General features: G+C 40.8%; 1 protein-coding gene across 2 annotated transcripts in view; it reads left to right on the forward strand.

Annotated features, from left to right (window-relative positions):
* LOC110258713 (multidrug resistance-associated protein 4-like) overlaps positions 1-17,292 on the forward strand; it is a 57,749-nt gene that overhangs the window by 15,272 nt on the left and 25,185 nt on the right. For both annotated transcript variants that reach the window (XM_021081981.1, XM_021081980.1), the window contains exon 6: positions 2,952-3,107. In XM_021081981.1, coding sequence (XP_020937640.1) covers positions 2,952-3,107 — 156 coding nt within the window. The remainder of the gene's footprint in view (positions 1-2,951; positions 3,108-17,292) is intronic.

Genomic DNA, 17,292 nt, shown 5'->3' on the forward strand with positions numbered 1-17,292 from the left:
CTGGGGCGGAGTGACAGGCAGACTCCTCCCTGGAGTTTGGAGCTCCCAGGCCTGTGGTCGTGAGCAGCCCACAGGCAGTGTCCCTGTCCTATCTCGGCCATTGACCCAAAGTCTACAGATGTCCCAGTTTGCACGGATGGGTCAGTTTCAGTAGAGCTGATGGTGTGGGAACCTCCACACTTTCTCACAGCCACGTTCTCACCCGTGTCCCGATGCGTGTCGATGTGGCTATGAGGACACCCAGAGACACCGGCGTGCCTGGTTTATTCTGCTTCCCAGGCAGTGCATGTTCTACAAATGGAACATTTGTGGCAGCCCCGTGTCAAAAAAGCCCATCGATGCTCTTTTTCCTACAGCATTTGCTCACTTTGTGGCTCTGTGTCCATTTGGGTAATTCTTGGACTATTCCAAACCTTTCCATTATTATATTTGATATGGTGATCTGGGATCTTCATTCTTTAATGCTACCACAACCCATTGAAGGCTCAGTTGATGGCATTTTTTTGAGCAATAAAGGATTTGGAAATTAAGGTTCGTAGAATGTTTTTCAGACATAATGCTGTTGTACACTTTGTAGAGTGCGGTTTAGTGTAAACGTAACTTTAACATGCACAGAGGAACAAAAATGCATATGACTCGCTTAATTTTGTGCTACTCACTTTATTGTGTCTGAAACCAAATCTGCAGCGTGTTAAAGGTCTGCCTGCACCCAGAATATGTGAGTCACATATATACACATGGGACCTGCCTATGTACAGAGAGTGGCCCATCTGTATTACATAAATTAGAGTTTAACTTAACATACAAAGTAGCTATAAAGATAATAAAGTTAGCTAGACCCACTTTTCTTACATTTAATCTCTATAAAGACAAATTCTTTAATTTTTTTGGAAATGCCATGATTGATTTTACAGACTGAGATTTGAAACTTCACAGTTATTCAAATGAGACAATATGAAAAATTCCCATTTGGAGTTCCCCGATGGCCTAGCCTAGTGGTTGAGGATCAGCATTATCACTGCTGTGGCTCCGGTTTGATCCCTGACATGGGATCTTCTGCACGCCTTGAGTATAGCCAAAAAAGAAAAAAAAAAGTCCCTGTATTCTGATAACAGTGCTCAGAAAGATTTAGTTCTTCTCTGTTTAAAGCCATGAGTTTTTTAAATTTACTGGATTAATTTACAAATGATTGAAAATATGTCCTGGACCCCCCACGGGTTCCAGATTCCTAAATAGAGATGAATTTCTCTCTTGGGAAGATCCCACCAGGGAATTATGCAGTTGGGCGAGCTTATTGATAAGACAGGCCAGTTTCTCTACACACGTTTGAATGCACACAGCTAAAAGCCAGTATTTACAGCATAGTTTATTCCTCACCAGCATTTTACCTGCATTATATCGATTCTTTAATCTTATTATTAATGCACTTAATTTCTCTCTGCTTTGGTTTGAATAACTAGACTGATATTTGACATGTATCTTTCCAAGATACAATTGTTAACTCTTAATTGGTTTATAAAATGCCTTTTGAACTGCTCTGATGAAGGTCTCCTATAAATAGGAGATTTCTTTGTGTAGTTGTTCTTTTTTTTTTTTTTTTTTTGTCTTTTTGCCATTTCTTGGGCCGCTCCCGCGGCATATGGAGGTTCCCAGGCTAGGGGTCGAATCGGAGCTGTAGCCACCAGCCTACACCAGAGCCACAGCAACGCGGGATCCGAGCTGCGTCTGCAACCTACATCACAGCTCATGGCAACACCGGATCGTCAACCCACTGAGCAAGGGCAGGGACCGAACCCGCAGCCTCATGGTTCCTAGTCGGATTCGTTAACCACTGCGCCACGACAGGAACTCCTGTGTAGTTGTTCTTGACCTTATTATGTGTTTTGTGTCTACTGGCTACTGACTTTTAAGGGACTGAAACCTTTGCTTTATAATTTCAAGATTTTTCCTTTCAAGATAGAATATCATTAAGATATTTAATATCAGGAAGTGATTTATTTTCCCTACCAATGAATAATCCCTCTTAAATAATAGATGCCTGAGAAGGTATTATTTATGTACAAAACTTCCGACTTGTTGATCTTTGTAAAATTGCCTACATAATTTTCAAGGTCAAAGTCCCCAGACAGTAGGACTAAAGCTAATTCAATGAATTGTATCTAATGGAATGATTATTTATATCTAAAAGGTATAGACTTATTGTAAAATCTAGAAAAATGCCAAGACTGGACTTAAATATATAAAAAAGATAGGAATCTGAAAAATAAATAAATAAAAGTTGACTTCCTATGAACCACCTAGGAGACTGGAGGCATTTCACTGGCACTAGATTGATTTTACTATTTTGTTATTTTTAATTTTTTTGGTCTTTTTGTCTTTTCAGGGCTGCACCCTCAGTATATGGAGGTTCCCAGGCTAGGGGTCTAATCGGAGCTGTAGCCACTGGCCTACGCCATAGCCATAGCAACGCCAGATCTGAGCCGCGTCTGTGACCTACACCACTGCTCATGGAAATGCCGGATCCTTAACCCACTGAGCGAGGCCAGGGATCAAATCCGCAACCTCATGGTTCCTAGTCAGATTTGTTTCCGCTGCGCCACGACAGGAACTCCTGATTTTGTTATTTTTAACTCTTTTGGAGACTAGGTGTTCTCAACCAGGGACATTTGTCAATGTCTGACATTTTTGGTTGCCACAGTTGTGGGGGTGCTTCTGGTATCTAATGGGTAGAGTCCAGGGATCCTGCTGAACATCCTACAGGACACAGGACTGGCCTCCAGTGCCCCCCCTACCCTGCAAAAAAAAGGAATTATCTGACCCATAATGTCAGCAGTGCCATGGCTGAGAATCCTATAGACAGATCTCTATATAGAACTTTTAAGCTTTATCTTCAGTAATCAAAGTTTTGCTGCCTACTGTTAATTGTTAATCCCTCCTGGATCTCTTTACAGGTTGGCATTGTGGGAAGAACAGGAGCCGGAAAAAGTTCTCTCGTCTCGGCCCTTTTCAGATTGTCGGAACCCAATGGTATAATTCGGATTGATGGGATCTGGACACACAACATTGGACTTCACGATTTAAGGAAGAACATGTCAGTCGTACCTCAGGTGGGCATCGCAGAGCATTCTCTCGTGGTCTTTTCATAAGGCACCTAAGTTTAATTGCTTTTAATTTGATTGTTGTTTTTTCAAATTGCATGAAGCCGTTGATCTTTTCCCTCCCAATAGAGCACGTTTTTAGCAGCAGATATTTTCAACAGTTATTTTCATCCGATATAAAGTTTTGTTTGTTCATTCATTTGTATGTGATTTGTTTGATAACTTACCCAGATGGATATCTGGACTCTTCCACTGATAGCCGTATCATTCTGAGGAAAAAACATATAAATGGTTCGTTTAGCACTGGAGAGGTTCCTAATGGGAAACACGAATTTTAAGTGTCTTAATGATGAACCTTTGCTATAGGAAATAAAGCCACCCTTTCAAAAGTGATCATCTCCCTGGAGGGCCTTCTGTGAAACAGTGCTTCTTTGAGAATTAGAGAGTGTGTGGGTGCTTTGGGGAGACATTGAGAATTCAGCCATTCATCAGCGAGTAGAACCAGGGAGGCCGTAGAGAAGAGTGAGGAGGAGCACGGGACTCGGATCCCATCTCTGTGCTCCTCAGGCTTCTCCCCCTCACAGGGCAGCTCGCAGTACCACCCCCTGGAGCTGTTGTGAGGACTGAACAGGTCCGTGCGTGTGGAGAGCTTCCTGCAGACCCCATGCCTGGTTGCTGTGACGGTGGAGCCTTGACGTGACCCTCTCTTCCTGGGCTCTGACTCTCTTCTCTTTTCTTCTGCTTCTTTAAAATGTGTGTTGTTCAGGGAGTGTTTGGAGATTGGATTATATGCACAGCAGACGTTCCTGTCATTCCTTTTGGTTCATCCACTCAAATAATTCAGAGACTATTGATTGAGCAATTACTAGTCTCTCATAAAATAGTCAAGGGCAACATAGGCTCTATGCCCACATCTTCCATCCTGCCCTCTGCTTTAACAGACTTGCTGTTTTTCTTTAATTTTTTTATTTTGAGGGATATATAGATATAGATATAGATATTGTTGTTCTTCTAACATCTTGAGATGAGAAACACAGGGAAGAGTCAAGACAAAAGGCTCAGACAGATGTGCTTCCTGGAGTGCAGGTACAGTGAGCTCTTAAATGCCTGTTTAGTAGGAAGCATGTAGGACATGGCACCAAAGGAAGGAGAACGTGGACGTGTGTCCTGTGACAGCACAGCTACTGCCACCCTCCCCTGACCTCTGAAATACCTAGAAGTGGTATGAGTACTTTTGAAAACAAGATATTTCTTTTAGACCACAGTGAGACGCCACCTCACACCCCTTATGATGTCCACTATCAAGAAAATAAAATGAGTTTTGGTGAGCATGTCAGCAAATTGGAATCCTGGGAGTTTCCGTCATGGTGTAGAGGAAACAAATCGGGCTAGTATCCATGAGGATGCGGGTTTGATCCATCCCTGTCCTCGCCTAGTGGGTCGGGGATCTGGTATGGCTGTGAGCTGTGGTTTAGGTTGCAGACGGATCTCGGATCCCAAGTTGCTGTGGCTGTGGTGTAGGCTGGAAGCTGTAGCTCAGATTCAGCCCCAAGCCTCGGAACCTCCATATGCTGTGAGTGTGGCCCTTAAAAAAAAAAAAAAAAAAAAAAAGAAAAGAAAAAAAAGGAACTGGAATCCTTGTGCCTTGCTGGTAGGAATGTAAAATGGTGCAGCCACTGTAGAAAACAAGATGGAGTTTCCTCAAAGAAGTTGAAAATAGAATTATTCTATAATCCAGCAGTTCTGCTTTGGGGTATAGATTCAAAAGAATTGAAAGCAGGGTTTTTAAGGGATACCTGTATATGCAAGTTCATAGCAGCATTATTCACTGTAGCAAAAAGGTGAAGACAGAATGTGGTGCAGGAGTTCCCTAGTAGGATTTCCTGTTGTGGCTCAGTGGTTAACAAAGCCGAAAGGCATCTGTGAGCACGGGTTTGATCCCTGGCCTCGCTCGGTTAAGGATCTGGTGTTGCTGTGGCTGTGGTGTAGGCCAGCGGCTACATCTCCAATTCGAACTCTAGCCTGGGTACCTCCAAATGCCATGGGTGTGGCCCAAAAAAGAACAAAAAAAAAAAAAAAAAAAGAGTTCCCTGGTGGCCTAGCGATTAAGGATTCAGCACAGCCACTGCTGCAGCTTGTGTTTGACCCCTGGCCTGGGAATTTCTTTCTTTCTTTTTTGGTCTTTTGGCTATTTCTTTGGGCTGCTCCCGTGGCATATGGAGGTTCCCAGGCTAGAGGTCGAATCGCCAGCCTACGCCAGAGCCACAGTAATGTGGGATCCAAGCCGTGTCTGCAACCTACACCACAGCTCACGGCAACACTGGATCCTTAACCCACTCAGCAAGGCCAGGGATCAAACCGCAACCTCATGGTTCCTAGTCGGATTCGTTAACCACTGCGCCACGACGGGAACTCCTGGCCTGGGAATTTCTGCGTGCTATGGGTGCAGCCAGAAAAAAAAAGTAGTAGAAAAAAAAATAAATATGGTGCATGTACAAACAATGAAATAGTTATCATCCCTATAAAGGATGGAATTCTGACACATGTTCCAATACAGAGAAACCTTGAGGGTGTTATGCTAAGTGAAATAACCAGTCGCATGAGACAGATACTGCATGATTCTACTAATGACAGGTACATAGAGTAGTCAGTTCATGGAGACAGGAAGTAGAATGGTGGCTGCCAGGAGGTGGGGGAAGGAGAGTAGGGCGTTCTTGTTAAATGGTACAGAGTTTGAGTTTCGCAAGCTGAAAGGAGTTCTGTGGCTGGATGCTGGTATTGGCTGTACAACAGTGGGAATGTGTTTAATACTACTGATCTGTACACCTGAAAATGGTTAAGGTAGTAAATTTTCTGTGTATTTTAATCACAGTAAAACATTTTTAAAGATATCGCTTATGGGAGAAATAGAAATAAATTTTAGCACATAAAATCTCTCTGTTAAAAGATTCCCTGTTATTTGATTTCACGACTTAGTGATTAACGAAAACAGATGAGTTTGCATTCTCAGGTTTTATGTTTTGATTGTACCCACTTCTGACATGGGCCAACTGAAACTAGGTAGTAGAAATGATGAGTATGCCTGAAAGGCCTTTTATGTCCTTGGATGAAAGGATTGAGAAATGTGCCCCTGTGTTTTTAATGCTTCTTAATAAGAAAAGTTTTATTCTTGTGTACAGAAAAGAATTCTGTAAACTAAGAAATAATGTAGGTTCTGTTCCTAATGTTTGGAAGCACATCTGAGCAAAGGCTAAACAGACCTTGGCAAGAGCAGGTTTAGGTTCTATTGGTTTCTACCCTACTTTGGAGCATGCTCTACACACACACTCTGCATGCTTATGAAACCCTGCTAAGCTTTGTATCCACACAGAAAAGGCTCACCAAGCATTGTAAACACAGAACCTTTATTATTCCACTTTTATTTTGGGAGCTGCTGCCTCACAGATTTGTTGTGAGGATGCTGCTGGGTGAGGAAGCGTTTGTTGTTGGGGACGCTCAGTCAGCAGCAACTATTATTATCCTTAAGGATCAAGGCACTGACCATTTAGGTATTTTTCTTAAGTAAATAAAGTAACAGAGGATGGGATTAAGATGGCGGAATAGAAGGACTGGAGCTCAACTTCTCTCCTAAAAACAACAAAATTCACAACTAAAGACTGAGCACACTTCACCAAAATGGACGGGAAACCTTAAAAAAGGTACCCTACTCCAGAAAAAAAAAGAGGAGGCCACATCAAGAGGTAGGAGGGGTGATTTCGTGATATAAACAACCCCATACCTCTGGGTGGAAAGCTCCACAGACTGGAAACTAACTGGTTCACAGAGACTCACCTACAGGAGTGAGAGTTCTGAGCCACACATCAAACTCTCACATGTGGGGATCTGGCACTGGGAGAAAGAGCCCCAGAGCATCTGGCATTGAAGGCCAGTGGGGCTTGTGCGCAAGAGCTCCACCAGACTGGGGGAAACGGAGACCCCATTCTTAAAAGGCGCACACAGACTTTCACATGCACTGAGTCCCAGGCCAAGCAACATCTCCATAGGAATCTGGGTCAAACCTGACCGCAGTTCTTGGAGGACATCCTGGGAAAACAGGGGTGAATGTGTCTTGTTGTGAGGGAAGGACATTGAAAGCAAAGCTCTCGGGAATATTCAGCAGCAGTGCCTTTCTCTGGAGGTGGCCATTTTGGGAAAATCTGGCCCCACCCGTCAGCCAGCTGCTGAGAAGCCCCAGGGCAAACAACAACCCAGGTGGGATCACAGCCCTGTCCCTCAGTAAACAGGCTACCTAAAGACCCCTCAGGCACACAGCTGCCTCTAATCCCAGCCAGAGACTAAGCCCCACCCACCAGAGGGATTAGAATCGGCTCCTCCTACCAGGGGGCAGGCATCAGCCCCTCCCATCAGGAAGCCTACACCAAGCCCCAATACTGACTTCAGCCACAGGGGGCAGACATCAGAAGTAAGAGTGGCTACAATTCTATTATCTGTAAGAAGGTCACCACACCAAAAACCTATAAAAATGAAAAAACAGAGAACTGTAACTCAGATGAGGGAGAAAGGAAAAACCCCAGAAAAACAGCTAAGCCCTGAGGAGATTCTCAGCCTCCAGGAAAAAAACTTTAGACTGTTGATGCTGAAGATGATGCAAGACATTGGAAATAAACTGGAGGCAAAGATGGATAACTTACAGGAAACACTGACCAAAGAGATACAAGATATAAAACTGAAACAAGAAGAGATGCAAAATACAATAACTGAAATAAAAAATTCACTAGAAGCAGCTAACAGCAGAATACAGGAGGCAGAAGAACGAATAAGCGAGGTGGAGGACAGATTAGTGGAAATTATGGATGCAGAACAGAAAAGAGAAAAAAGATGGAAAACAAATGAAGAGAGTCTCAGAGAACTCTGGGACAACGTGAAACGCACCTACATCCATATTATAGGGGTGCCAGAAGGAGAAGAGAGAGAGAAGGAGACAGAAAAAATATTCCAAGAGATTACAGCGAAAAACTTCCCTAACATGGGGAAGGAATCACTCACTCAAATCTAGGAAGCACAACGAGTACCATACAAAGTAAACCCAAGGAGGAACACCCTGAGACACAAACTAATCAAACTGACCAAAATTAAAGACAAAGAGAAAATCTTGAAAGCAGCTAGGGAAAAGAAACAAATAACATACAAGGGAACCCTGATAAGGCTATCAGCAGATTTTTCAGCATAAACTCTGCAGGCCAGAAGGGAGTGGCATGATATACTCAACATGATGAAAGGAAAAAACCTCCAACCAAGATTACTCTACCCAGCAAGGCTCTCATTCAGATTTGAAGGAGAAATCAAAACCTTCTCAGATAAGCAAAAGCTGAGAGAATTCAGCACCACTAAACCAGCCTTACAACAAATACTAAAGGAACTTCTCTAGGCAGAAAAGAACAAGAGAAGAAGGAAAGGAAAAAGAGCAGCAAAAACAAATCCAAAGTAATTAATAAAATGGCAATAAGAACATACATATCAATAATTACCTTAAATGTGAATGGACTAAACGCCCCAACCAAAAGACATAGACTGGCTGAATGGATACAAAAACAAGACCCATATGTATGCTGTCTTCAAGAGACCCACTTCACTTCTAGGGACACATACAAATTGAAAGTGAGAGGATGGCTGAAAATATTTCATGCAAACGGGGATCAAAAGAAAGTTGGAATAGTAATACTCATATCAGACAAAATAGACTTTAAGATGAAGAATATTTTAAGGGACAAAGAAGGACATTACATAATGATCAAAGGATCAATCCAAGAAGATGATATAATAATTTTAAATATCTACGCACCCAACACAGGTTCACCACAATATATAAGGCAACTGCTAACAACCTTAAAAGGAGAAATCGACAATAACACAATCATAGTGAGGGACTTTAACACCCCACTTACAGCAATGGACAGATCATCCAGACAGAGAATCAATAAGGAAACACAGGCCCTGAATGAAGCATTAAACCAGATGGACTTAATAGATATTTATAGGACATTTCATCCAAAAGCAGCAGAATATACATTCTTCTCAAGTGCACATGGAATATTCTCTAAGATTGATCATATCCTGGGCTACAAATCCAACCTTGGTAACTTTAAGAAAATTGAAATTATATCAAGCATCTTTTCCGACCACAATGCTATATGACTGGACATCAACAACAAGAAGAAAACTGCAAAAAACACAAACACGTGGAGACTCAACAACATGCTACTAAACAACCAATGGATCACTGAAGAAATCAAAGAGCAAATTAAAAAATACCTAGCAGCAAATGACAATGAAGATACAACACTCCAAAACCTATGGGATTCAGCAAAAGCAGTTCTAAGAGGCAGTTTATAGCAATACAAGCCCACATCAGGAAACAAGAAAAAGCCCAAATAAACAAGCTAACTTTACATCTAAAGAAGCTTGAGAGAGAAGAACAGACAAGACCTAAAATTAGCACAAGGAAAGAAATCATAAAGATCAGAGCAGAAATCAATGAAATAGAAACAAAGAAAACCATAGAAAAGATCAATGAAACGAAAAGCTAGTTCTTTAGAAAGATCAACAAAATTGATAAACCCTTAGCCAGACTTATCAAGCAAAAAAGAGAGAGGACTCAAATCAATAAAATTAGAAATGAAAAAGGAGAAGTAACAACGGACACCACAGAAACACAAAGGATCATAAGAGACTACTATATGCAACTATATGCCAATAAAATGGAAAACCTAGAAGAAATGGACAAATTCTTAGAAAAGTACAAGCTTCCAAGACTAAACCAAGATGAAATGGAAGAGATGAATGGACCCATCACAAGTACTGAAATTGAAACTGTGATTTAAAAACTTCCAACAAACAAAAGTCCAGGACCAGATGGCTTCACAGGCAACTTCTATCAAACATTTAGAGAAGAGCTAACACCTCTCCTTCGGAAACTATTTCAAAAAATTTCAGAGGAAGGGATACTCCCAAACACATTCTATGAGACCACCGTCACCCTGGTACCAAAACCAGACAAAAATCCACCAAAAAAGAAAACTACAGGCCAATATCACTGATGAACATCTATATAAAAATCCTCAATAAAATACTTGCAAACCACATCCAACAATACATTAAAAGGATTATACATCATGATCAAGTGGGATTTAGCCCAGGGATGCAAGGGTTCTTCAATATCCGCAAATCCATCAGTGTGATACACCACATTAACAAACTGAAGAATAAAAACCATATGATCCTCTCAATAGACGCGGAAAAAGCCTTTGACAAAATCCAACACCCATTTCTGATAAAAACCCTTCAGAAAGTGGGCATAGAGGGATCCTACCTCAACATGATAAAGGCCATATATGACAAACCCACAGCGAACATCATTCTCAGTGGTGAAAAGCTGAAAGAATTCCCACTGAGATCAGGAACAAGACAAGGATGTCTGCTCTCGCCACTCCTCTTCAACATAGTTCTGAAAGTCCTAGCCACAGCAATCAGAGAAATAAAAGAAATAAAAGGAATCCAAATTGGAAAGGAAGAAGTAAAACTATCCCTATTTGCAGATGACATGGTACTATACCTAGAGAATCCTAAAGACTCTACCAGAAAACTGTTAGAGCTCATCCACGAATTTGACAAAGTCGCAGGATACAAAATCAATACACAGAAATTGACGGCATTTCTATACACTAACAATGAAAGAGCAGAAAAAGAAATTAGGGAAGCAATCCCATTTACCATCGCATCCAAAAGAATAAAATACCTAGGAGTAAACCTACCTAAAGAGGCAAAAGACCTGTACTCTGAAAACTATAAGCCACTGATGAAAGAAATCAAAGACGACACAAATAGATGGAAAAATATACCATGCTCGTGGATTGGAAGAGTTCATATTATCAAAATGACTACACTACCCAAGGCAATCTACAGATTCAGTGCAATCCCTATCAAATTACCAAGGATATTTTTCACAGAACTTGAACAAAATATTTTAAAGTTTGTTTGGAAGCACAAAAGGCCCAGAATAGCCAAAGACATCCTGAAAAAGAAAAATGGAGCTGGAGGAATCAGGCTTTCTGACTTCAAACTATACTACAAAGCAACAGTCGTCAAAACTGCATGGTACTGGCACAAAGACAGACATTTAGATCAGTGGAACAGGATAGAAAGCCCAGAATTAAACCCATGCACTTACAGCCAACTCATCTGTGACAAAAGAGGCAAGAATATACAATGGAGAAAGGACAGCTTGTTCAATAAGTGGTGCTGGGAAAACTGGACAGCCACATGGAAAAGAATGAAATGAGAACACTCCCTAACACCATACACAAAAATAAACTCCAAATGGATTAGAGACCTAGATATAACACCAGACACTATCAAACTCTTAGAGGAAAACATAGGCCAAACACTCTCTGACATAAGCGACAGCAACATCTTCTCAGATCCACCTATCAGAGTATTGACAACAAAAAGAAAAATAAACAAATGGGATCTACTCAAACTGAAAAGCTTCTGCACAGCAAAGGAAACCCTAAACAACACAAAAAGACAACCCACAGAATGGGAGAAAATCTTTGCAAGTGAATCAACTGACAAGGGATTAATCTCCAAAATTTATACACACCTCCTGCAGCTCCATACCAAAAAAACAAACAGGCCTATCAAAAAATGGGCAGAAGATCTAAACAGACAGTTCTCCAAAGAAGACATACAGATGGCCGAGAAACACATGAAAAGATGTTCAGCGTCACTCATTATTAGAGAAATGCAAATCAAAACCACGATGAGGTACCACCTTACACCAGCCAGAATGGCCATCATCCAAAAGTCTACCAACAATAAGTGCTGGAGAGGGTGTAGAGAAAAAGGAACCCTAGTACACTGTTGGTGGGATTGTAAATGGGTGCACCCACTGTGGAAAGAAGTATGGAGACTCCTCAGAAAACTAAACATAGAACTCCCATTTGATCCAGCAATCCCACCCCTGGGCATCTATCCAGAGAAAACCACGACTCGCAAAGACACATGTACTCCGATGTTCATTGCAGCACTATTTACAATAGCCAAGACATGGAAACAACCTAAATGTCCATCGACAGAGGAGTGGATCCAGAAGAAGTGGTACATATACACAATGGAATATTACTCAGCCATTAAAAAGAACGAAATACTGGCATTTTTAGCAACATGGATGGACCTAGAAATTATCATGCTAAGTGAGGTCAGCCATACAATGAGACACCAACATCAAATGCTTTCACTGACATGTGGAATCTGAAAAAAGGACAGACGGAACTTCTTTGCAGAACAGATGCTGACTCACAGACATTGAAAAACTTATGGTCTCCAGAGGAGACAGTTTGGGGGTGGGAGGATGTGCTTGGGCTGTGGGATGGAAATCCTGTGAAATCAGATTGTTATGATCATTATACAACTACAGATGTGATAAATTCATTTGAGTAACAAAAAAAAAGGGAGTAACATTCTGGAATGACTTGGCTCATTAATTTCTGTTTGTTTTTGTAGTCCGTGATTTTTTTAATATTTATTCCTTATAATATAAACCAAATTATTTCTACAAATTTAAAGAGTAAAGGACACAGACAAAAACACACATATTCAGTAGAAGTTTTGGGGAAAAGCATAGCAGATAAATGTCTAATCTTTTTCTTTTCTGGCTCCCCTCCCTCCAGGCTCTTTCCTGATCACCACCCTGTGCTCACTCAGACTTCCCAGTCTCCCATGAAGACCTCTGGCATTTTTCTCAGCCCTCCCCACATGCTCCGCATTTTCTTTGTATGAGGCTCTAGAGGCCCTTTGTCTCTCATTTCTGTTGCTTTAGTGCTTGTTGAGGCCCTGACAAGTTACAAGCATGAATAATAATTCCTAACATTTGTGGAATCCTCAACATGTTTTAGCTTCTTTTCCTACCGTCTTTCACTTAATCCTCCCAATTCTGTTGTTATCCTTACCTGACAGGTGAAAAAGCTGAGGTACTGTGAGCTACCCCACTACCAAGTAAGGGGAAGGGCCAGGATTCAAATTTTGTGTGTCTCTGTTTTTTCCTAGTTTGAAGTATAGTTGATTTATGTTTCAGGTGCACAGTAAAACGATTCAGTTATACATATATCCATATACATGTTTTTCAATTGATTTTCCATTATAGGTTATTGCAAGATTTTGAATATAGTTCCCTGTGCTATATAGTAGGTCCTTGTTTATCTATTCTGTATATAGTAGTCCATATATTGTAATCCCAAATTCCTAATTTATCCCTCCCCCATATCCCCCTTTTGTAACCATTAGTTTCTTTTCCATGTCTATGAGTCCATCTGTTTTGTAATTAAGTTCATTTGTATCATTATTTTAGACTCCACATATAAATGATATCATTTGACAATTATTCTCTGACATACTTCATTGTATGATACACTCTAGGACCATTCCGTGTTGCTGCAAATGGCATTATTTCATTCTTTTTTATGGCTGAGTAATATTCCCTTACATTCCATATATATATATATATATATATATATATACACCACATCACCTCAATCCATTCTATCAAATGGCATTTAGGTAGCTTCCATGTCTCTGCTGTTTTAAGTAGTGCTGCTCTAAACATTGGGGTACATGTATCTTTTTGAATTAGCATTTTCAGTTTTTCTACATATATGCCCAGAAGTGGAACTGCTAGACTACTTGGTAACTCTTTTTTTCAGTTTTTAAAGGAACCTCCATACTGTTTTCCATAGTGGTTGTACTAGTTAACAGTGTAGGCAGGTCCCCTTTTCTCCAAATCTGCCTAGTATTTGTTTTTTGTAGACTTATAAATAATGGCCCTTCTGACTGGTATGAGGTGATACCTCATTATAGTTTTCATTTGCATTTTGCTAATAATCGGTGCTGTTGAGTATCTTTTCATGTGCCTGCTGGCCATCTGTATGTCTTCTTTGGAGAAATGTCTTTATCTGTTTAGGTCTTCTGCCCATTTTTTGATTGGGTTGTTTGATTTCTTTTGCTGTTGTTGTTGTTTTGTTTTGCATTTTAGGGTTGCACCTGTGGTATATGGAAATTCCCAGGTTAGGGGTTGAATCGGAGCTGCCGGCCTATACCATGGCCACAGCAACGCCAGATCCAAGCTCTGCCTTTGACCTACACCAGTTCATGGCAATTCTGGGTTCTTAACAAGCCTAGGACTGAACCTGCATCCCCATGGATACTAGTTGTTTTTGTTACTGCTGAGCCACAATGGGAACTCCCTGTTTTGTTTTGTTTTGTTTTGAAATTGAGCTGTTCCATACATAGAAATCCGTTGCTTGTTCTGTATACTAATAACAAAATAGCAGAAAGAGAAATTAAGGAAAAAATTCCATTTATCATCACATCAGAAAAAAAAAAAACAAACCCAAGGAGGCAAAAGACCTATACCCCAAAATCTATAGGATATTGATGAAAGAAATTGAAGATAGCACAAACAGATGGAAACATATGCCATGTTCTTGAATTGGAGGAATCAATATTGTTAAAATGACTAAAGCAACCTACAGATTCAGTGCAGTCTCTGTCACATTACCAATGGCATTTTTCACACACCTAGAACAAAACATTTTTTTCTTTCTTTTTTTTTTTTTTTTTTTTTTGTCTTTTTGCTATTTCTTTGGGCACACCACAGCTCACGGCAACGCCGGATCGTTAACCCACTGAGCAAGGGCAGGGACCGAACCCGCAACCTCATGGTTCCTAGTCGGATTCGTTAACCACTGCGTAGAACAAAACATTTTAAAATGTGTATGGGAAAAGAAAAAGATCTCTAATAGCCAAAACAATCTTGAGAAAGAAGTACAGAGCTGGAGGAATCATGTTCCCTGACTTCAGACCATACTACAAAGCTACAATAATGAAAACAGTACAGTATTGGCAAAAACATCAGATACATAATCAGTGACACAGGATAGAAAGCCCAGAAATAAACCCATGCACTTATGGTCAGTTTGTCTTAAGACGAAGGATGGAAGGATATACAGTGGAGAAGACAGTCTCATTAATAAGTGGTGCTGGGACATCTGGAACAGCTCTATGTAAGAGGATGAAATGAGAACATTCTCTAACACCATATACACAAATAAATTCAAAATGAATTAAAGACCTAAATGTAAGAGGAGATACCATAAAACTCCTAGAGGAAAATATAGGAAGAACACTCTTTGACATGAATCACAGCAATATTTTCTTGGATCCATCTCCTAGACTAATGGGGAAAAAAAAGCAAAAATAAATCAATGGGGCCTAATTAAGCTTCAAAGCTTTTTCACAGCAAAGGAAAGTATAAACAAAGCAAAAAGAACTCTTAGGAAATGGGAGAAAATATATGCAAATTATGCAACTGACAAAGGGTCAATTTCCAAATAGAGACAGGATTCAAATTTAATTTAAGGAGAATTCCAACTCCATAGCCTGAGCAGATAACCACTCTGCTAGTGACCTCAAAATCCTCTTGATTGCAGTCCATGGTGGAACTGCTTCATATCATGATTTTATGTGCGCGTGGGGGCACACACATAAGACACACACAGGAACAAAAACTTCACAAAATAATATTACTCTTGCTCTGTGCTCTGATCTTTTCTATCAATTCTAGTTCATATTAGAGACAATGATGGTCGTGTGCACATTTATTTCCTGATCCTTTGGTTGCACCTGCATTTTGACAAACACTGTCCCTCCCTATCCCCCTGTTGGGCTGGTCCTGGTCCATGTGAGCCTCATACCAGGGGCTTAATTGTTCCAGATTCTCCCGGCAGCCCTGCAAGGTTAGCGCCATCTTCCAGAGAGGGGACTGATGCTTGGGAAGGTCAAGAGCTCACTGTGAGTCTACTAGCTGATAAGCAGTAGAATCAGAACTTAGAACTGTCCTTTTTTTTTTTTTTAAACTAAATGTTTGTTAAAGTGAATGATATTCTCATCAGATATTTTTTCCACTTTTTCCTATCACCCCACTCAAAAGGATTCCCCAAACCATAACAAAAGTGAACAACTACAGAGCAAAGCTGGAAGGTATTTCTCCTAGTGTTGTACCCCTAATTTGAAGGACAATATTAGTTTAGAAATAGGCTTATTCACTTATATGCCATGGGCTAATAAGTGTCAGGAGAAGATATTCAATATCTTACCCTCTCCAGCGCAGAGCCATTTTTCTTCACAATGTCAAGCTGGCTATGGAGGTGGAGAAAATCTATTGTTTTGGTTACCTGAAGTTACCTATTTAAGTGCAGAAAGCTTATATCCTTCTTCCCCCAAACAAATAGGAAGCAGTGTTGCTTGTGTCTGAACACCCTGATGGAGGGACCCTAGGAAGCTGAGAGCAGACTCTGAGCAGGGTCTGCTTCTTGAGTGCTATTTCTTGAGTTGTCTGCTTAGGTGAGCTGGGCCCACATCAGCCTCCCTGATTCCCTGCTCCCTGTGATCCTGGGAGCAGCGGGAGCTTCCGGGGTGCTCTCTCCCCGTCCCAGGCTCATCCCTGTCACTGCTGACCCCATCATGAGCAGATCAGAACTAAGAAGATGTGGTCTTAGCAAGGACCTGCACAGGAACCAGAGACAGAGGAGTGGGGACTTAGTCAGTCCTGGAGTCCTGGGGGGACCTTTCAAAAACAGTTATGGAGGCATAGACAGTGCTTCTCCATTTGTGTTCTGACTTTCAGGAAGAAGCAATAATTGAAAGCACTTCCTAAATACTTTCCATCGACGATGGGCAGCCACAGTGTATGTGTTCTCTGTGCTCCAGACTGAAGTGTGTTCCCCAGAAAGAACAGCAACTGTGATGATATTAAGGGAACAGAAGCAAAGTTGCTTCTCTGAAAGAATCTGGAAAACAGATTTCAAAACTTCATTGGATGTTTCTTCATACCTAGGGATCTTTATCCTTTTGGCACAAAGATAATATTTTCAGTTGAAGAGGGATCCCATGTAAACTGAGTATTTATGATTGTAACTCAAAGTTTGGCACTGAACAACGTCTATCATCTTTATCATGACTAAACAGATTCATTTTTGATATTTAAGAGGTTTTTTTTTAAAAAAAACAAAACAAAACAAAAGGTGAATATTTTTTAAACAGCCCACGCTGCTCATTTGGTATTTCCATTCCTGCGTTTTCT

This window comes from Sus scrofa, unplaced genomic scaffold (assembly GCF_000003025.6).
Source record: "Sus scrofa isolate TJ Tabasco breed Duroc unplaced genomic scaffold, Sscrofa11.1 Contig32, whole genome shotgun sequence".
Classification (NCBI taxonomy): domain Eukaryota; kingdom Metazoa; phylum Chordata; class Mammalia; order Artiodactyla; family Suidae; genus Sus; species Sus scrofa.